The sequence below is a fragment of the Malaclemys terrapin genome, chromosome 25, assembly GCF_027887155.1.
Source record: "Malaclemys terrapin pileata isolate rMalTer1 chromosome 25, rMalTer1.hap1, whole genome shotgun sequence".
NCBI classification, from domain to species: domain Eukaryota; kingdom Metazoa; phylum Chordata; order Testudines; family Emydidae; genus Malaclemys; species Malaclemys terrapin.
Window position 1 is genome coordinate 15,631,070 of NC_071529.1, and position 6,217 is coordinate 15,637,286.

Genomic DNA, 6,217 nt, shown 5'->3' on the forward strand with positions numbered 1-6,217 from the left:
TCTGACGAGGATGTGATCAGCTTCCCTCACGGCACATCCTCTGTTTGAAACCCAGGTCCAGCGATGGTTGTTAAGGTGCCTAAAGAAGGAGCCCATAACAGACAAGCTCTTAGTGGCACCACGATGTAAAATCCTGGATGGGGGTGTCGTTTGGGGAACCCACACCGAAGGAACCGATCGAGATTTCATACTCCGTTCGATCGGAGTGCTGAGTGTTAGCAGTGTGTCCGGTGACGGAGCAGACTGGATCTTTGCTGCTCGCTGGTGGTGCAATGTGTCCTTCTCTGCAGATGATGCGTCTTCTGTTGGCGCGTAGGCCCCAACGACAGATCAATGTCCACAACAATGTTGGACAGAGAATTTCAGCCCCACGCTCCCAAGGGCTCCAAGATGCTGCCCACCCTATGGGTAGAACGGCTCATGGCAGAAGACCAAGGTCCAGAACCTTGGAGCTGGGCCCCCAGACCCGCTTGGGCGAGTGGAGTCGAGTACTCTGGAGAACACCAATGAGTTCACTTCCATAGGCTGCAAGCAGAGTTCAAACAGTCACCGCAAAGTGGATGTTCTTCTATGAACAGGTTTCGCCGCCTCTTGCACAAAGTGTATGTCTCGCCAATCATAGAACTGGAAGGGACCTCGAGAGGTCATCTAGTCCAGTCCCCTGCACTCACGACAGGACTAAGTATTATCTAGACCATCCCTGAGAGGTGTTTGTCCAACCTGCTCTTAAGAACCTCCAGTGATGGAGATTCCACAACCTCCCTAGGGATGCAAAACCGTCTTTGCACTGAGCCAGAGTTCGTGATCTATCCCACCTGTGTCGTGCCTGCAATGCTGCACCAGTCAGAAACCAGGACCCTCTCACCGGCTGACTCGTCAGTGCCAAATCCTCAGCATGAAGTGGTTTGACTTTGTGCGAAATGTCTCAATCTCCTCACAACGACGGGGCCTTCCTGCCACCGCTCATCGTATCCAAAACAGCAGTCCAGGCTCTTCGGCTAGCACACTCCCAAAGTGTCCAGCGACACGTGATGGGGTGCATGCCTGACCCTGCCTGGCACCACCCGCAGGACCCCCCAGGACTTGTGGATTCGTACGATTCAGCCAGGGCTGGAAACGTCACTGCATGGCACTGGTGTGACGCTAGCTACCGTGGCCGGTCTGGCTGGCATGAGGCTCCTTAGTAAATTGTACCTGTTCGAGGCTGATGCTTGTGATCAGCAGACGCCGTCCAGTGAAGAATCCACCACACCCCTTGGGAAGAACAAAGGCTCCTTTCATAGAATGAGGCTCCCCAGCCCAGCTCCGCCCCAACATTGCTCGGACCTCAGCTCCCCTGAATCCCAGAGTCCGCCCTGCCCCATCCTGGCGGGCAGCAGAGCCTTCGCCATCAGGGCTCCCGCTGGCCCTGCCCCTGGGGTGCCCTGTCCTGATGGCAAATCGCAAGGAGAAGTTGCCTTGACCACCTGGGCTGGCGTGGAGTGTGGGGCACAGTTCTCTGACAGGTGCTGACTCCCAGGACTTCTTCCTCCCTCGGCCTGTCTCGAGGCCCCTTCCTGGACTTGCTCCTCCACAGACTCTTTGCCCCTCCTGGGCTCTGCAGAGTTCTCTGCAGCGCTTTCTCCTGGAGGCCCCGTTCCCATCAGCCTCTCCCAGGCTGTCTGTGTGTGTGTCCCTTTCCTCCAGAAACCCGACGCCTGGGCTGCCTCCCTGGGTCTGTCCCTTTTGTCCAGGCTCATCACAGGAGCTGGTCCTGCCCTGGGGCTTCCCAGCATCTCTCCTGGCCCTTTGGTAGAGCTCCCTTCCCAGGACAGCACCCTCAGGAGCTCCAGGCCACGCTCCCTGCCACGGCCCTGACTCCTTCTGGGACGTGTCATCCTGCCCCTCTCAACTGGGCTGGCTGCCCTCCAGGTGCAACCCCGGGCACCCATTGCCCTCTGCTCGGTCCTTTCTCTGCCAGCGTGAGGCACATGTCCCGCACAGCCTGGGACCCCTGGAAACAACTGAGGACCCAGCTAGGACATGAGCGGCTCGTTCGCTCAGCTGCCCTCGGAGAGAGCTGGCCCTGAGCATTCCCAGGGCATCTCAGAGCCCTGCACAGATGCTAACTGCTGCATCCTCATGACCGCACAGCATGGCAGGATGTGCCGTTATCCCTGGTAACCAGTGCTTAGGCACGGGGAGCCAGACGCAGGGCTAGCACGTGAACCCAGAAGTCCCAGGCTCTTAGCCCCAAGACTTCGCTGTAACTTCATCTCCAAGCCTGGGGCCTCGGGCAGAGCCGGCGGCAGCTCTGGGAGGTCAGCCATGAATGGAAATGTGTAGCAGAGACAGCAAGGGACATGCATGTGTTACGCTGTACGCGGCATAGTGCCCCTCAGGACACGGGAGCTGGAAAAGAGCCGATGGTCTCTGAGGGGAAGTGATCCATGTGGGTCCCACCTCCTGTGTTCCTGGAAGCTACCAGACGCCTGTCCAGCCTCCTGGCTAGGACACACAGGCGGCGATTGCATCATGCCTGGGCTCAAGGGAACAGGTCATGCTGTCCCCTTCCCGGCTGGAGCTGTCTTTTTAAACAATTCCCTGGGTCGCTCCTGCTTTGGCAAGCCTGATAACATCCCCCCTTCCCGTCCCGACCCTCCCGTCTGCTGCTGTTGGAGAAACTCGCTGGCTGCTTTGGTTCCTCCAGGGTTTTTCAGTGGAGCTAAAAATAAGACCGTTGGTTTCTTTCCCAATAACAGCTCCAGCTGCACTGCTCCCAAATGCCTGTTCCCCAGGATTCAGAACAGACATTCATGGCTCAACGTCCCCCGGCCCTGTTGCTGGACTGATGACATTGCAGGGGGACCCCATTTCCCTGGAGGGGGGAGCCCGGTGCAGCATCGAACCCCCCAGGTCATGGCGTGAAAACCCAAGTAGTGCTAGTAACTCAGGCACCCTCTTGGCCGGACACGCTGCATTCCCACCTGCTGCTCTGTGCAAAGGAGCCAGAGATGATTTCCTCCTGCGGTGGTGGGGAAACACCCCCTCAGACGCCAGGTCTGTGCAGCCCCACGGGCCCCAGCTGAGGGCAGGGGGCAGAGCAGGTCCAGCCATGCTAGTTCAGTCCATTCATCCCTTCTCCAACGGTGAGGCCCCTCAACCCCCTGCTACGGCACCCCAGCCCGTGGCACCACCCCCCAGCTCTGTCGATGCCCCTTGATCCTTGGGGCAGGTCCCCTGCTGACCTGGCCCTCCGGACGCACGTCCCCACTAACCTCACAGGCAACCCAGCATCTGCTGCTTCTCTGCAGTGAGGTCGCGGGGTCGCCCAGGGAGCAGAGCTGGGGTTGTTCGTGTGGCGCATCGTGTGAGTCGTGTGGGCAGCGTGTTGGGCCCGGGACCCAGCTCAGACGGGCTCTGCAGGGGTGGGGATGTATTTTCCTTGGGGGGCAGCCGGCTGGGTGCCCTTCGCTCCCCTGTGCCCTGGGCTTTCCTAGCACACTCTGAGGAGAAGCCCCGTGGGCGGCCGCATGCTGGCTGGTGATGTCACAGGAAAACCCACCCAGCCAGGGCTTGCTGGGAGCCGAGCCCCGGGCTGCCCCGGCCCCTTGCAGACTCTCCCTAGAGTTGAACAAGACCCAGCAAAGGCTGCGAGGTTCCTGAACACGCCGCCCTGCAGGAGATGGGTCTGGAGTCTGGCACACCTCGCAGAGCTCCGCTGCGGTTCTATGGCCGAGCCCAGCCTTTGGGACGGGCCCAGCCCATGCCAGCCAGAGCCCGAGGAAGGGACAGACGCCATGAGCCAGTCCCTGACAGACGGGGCGGAGCTTCCTGGTGCAGCTGCATCCAAACCCAGGGTTTCCAGCTCCCCTCTGGCAGCAGCTGGCGCTGGGCGCTGCCAGACAGGCAGAGGGGCCCCGGGCTGGCAGCTCCTCTCTGCCCCATGTGGCTCCCCCCGCCCTGGTTCTCTGGCAGCAGCCCCAGCTGGTGACCTTTTCCCCAGCCCCCTGCTCGCGTCAGTGTCGCCCCCACCTGGGACTGCAGCAGCTTCGTCTCTTGCCCCCGTCCGTTCGTGTGCAGGGCGCTGAGGCTACGCACAGCTGCACCGTCAGCGCTGGGAGGAAACCTCGAGGCAGAGCCCTCCTCCTCCCCCCTCCCCGGGGAACCCCCTGCCCGCACCAGCGTTCAGCGCCGGGCCAGGGAGCACTGGGTCGTTCCCCTGAGGCCCTCCCCACAGCCCAGCCTGCTCCCCCAGGGTGCCCCCGCTGTGAGTGCATGTGCGTCACTGGCAGGGTAGAGAGGCCTGGCCGGGATGGGGCAGTTCCTCAGCTGGGGCCAGGACTGAACCCGCTGGCCCAGCGCAGCCTGAGAGGCCACCCCCCATCCCAGCATCCCCAACTCCAAATCCCCACCCCTAGCGGAGGGGCGCTGGGCACTCACTGTGCTGCTGGCTGTGATTCCCCAGGGGCCAGGCTCGGGAGGGACATGCGATTGCCGCGTGCCTCGGTTTCCCCCGTAACGTGGGCGTGATGGAGCTTACCTGACCCACTAGGGGGGAGGGTAAATCCACAAATGTGTGTGAGGCTCAGGGCCTGTGGGGGGCATGGAGAAGGGTGTCCAGCCAGCCTGGGGTGGGTCACTGCTAGGGTCTGGGTACAGGAATGGGGGAGCTGGGCACACAGACATGGGGGGGAATGACAAAGGGATTCCCCCAGAGGGGTTGTCCAGCTTCTGCCATGTTCTAAATATCCAGCCCTCTTCCTGAGAAAGCAAAACAAAACACTCCCTGGTTTTATGTAGGACCTACGTTATTGGGAGGAAATCACAAGGACCAGGTGCCTGTTGTTGCCTGGTCCCAGTGGGCCCCTGTTGCTCTGACAAACTTTGATTCAGCCTTTTTTAAACTGCAGCCCCCCTGTGGAACTGGCAGATAGCGGGAGCGTGCTCGGCTCCCACCCCCCTGCCTGGCCGCATCCGTCTCCCAAGAGCCGGAGCCAGAATGTGGGTTGGGTCCTGCCGCTACCACTGACTCACTTCGGGGCTTCTGGCGGTCGCTGGCCCTCCCTGGGCCTCTGGCCCTGCAGCCGGAGCCTGGGGGCAGTCGCTCGTGGGGTGCAGCCCAGCCTGGCAGAACGTGGGAGTGGCACGGAGTGATGTCCCAGGCCCCCTTGGGAGCAGGAACCCTGTCCCCGGAGTGGGGAGGAGCCAGGTATGTGTGGGAGGCTCACTGGGGCAGGGGGAGGGCTATTTGGACACCAGCAGACTCATAGTCCTGCTGCCAAGGTCGCAGACACTCACTCATCGTTGGTGAGTCACTGCCCAGCACGGCCTCGTTCCCTGATGCCACGTGGGGGCCGGGCGTGGCTGGGCTGGCGTAGTGCCTGCTGTGTCCCCTCTCTGAGTGCGGCCCGGGGACGAGAGTCTCCTTGCGTTGGGGGTTACTGCTGCCCAGGGCTCCTGTGTTTCCCTCGCACCAGGCTTTGGCAGAGCTGTGCCTGCTGCACGGGGCATCGCCCCTCCTGGCTCCCGAGGTCCCGGGCCCTCCAGCATGGTGCCCCTGTTCTGGGGGGGGCCCAGAACCCATGTCTGGGATGGCAGCGACCAGCCTATGTGTATCGTGGGGGGCTGAGAGCCATTGAACCAAACTGTAAACCCTGGATATGAAGGAGACTACTTCAAGCCAGGGGTGCTGCAGCCCCCGCCAGTTCCAGCACCTCTGCCCCCCCGGTCTGTTGCCGCAGGTTTTTGTCCCTCCAACAAGGGGAACGTTTCCCCCATTGTGCTGGGGCACCAGTTTAACGTGGATGAGGGAGCAAACAGTGCTGCCCCCTGCCCCCTGCCCTGCTCGTGGGGCAGAGCCCTGGCTCCCTTCCACCCAGCGGCAGCTGGTGACCCCGGGCCGGTGCCCTTTGCCCCCGTCCGTGGGAAACACGCTCCACGCTTGGCCTTTTAGAAAAGAAACTTTATTGGTCGGCCTGCTCACCAGGATGCAGTCATAGAAAATGGATAAAGCTCCACCCAGCTCCCATGGCCCCCAGCTCGTCACCTTGGGCACGGGAGGGCCCAGGACTCGCTCTCTGCCCCATGGATACGCTCTGCTCCCTCTCTCCGAGGTCAGAGATGCTTAGTACGGCACCAAACCCTGGTGGCCTCGGGCTGCTCGAGCCAAGCGCCTGCCCGTGCCCTGGGAGTCACTTACTCTGAGCTACTACTTCTGTGTAAGAAAAATATATCT

The 6,217-nt window shown here is 61.6% G+C and overlaps 1 protein-coding gene across 3 annotated transcripts in view; it reads right to left on the reverse strand.

The window, feature by feature from the left end:
* STAT3 (signal transducer and activator of transcription 3) overlaps positions 1–6,217 on the reverse strand; it is a 295,156-nt gene that overhangs the window by 40,289 nt on the left and 248,650 nt on the right. The window contains exon 1 of one of the 3 annotated variants that reach the window (XM_054014227.1): positions 3,258–3,368. The exons of 1 other annotated variant lie outside the window; for it this stretch is intronic. In XM_054014227.1, coding sequence (XP_053870202.1) covers positions 3,258–3,346 — 89 coding nt within the window. In that variant the 5' untranslated portion in view covers positions 3,347–3,368. Of the gene's footprint in view, positions 1–3,257; positions 3,369–6,217 lie in introns of those variants that run through there. One more of the 3 variants, XM_054014226.1, reaches the window with a different exon arrangement.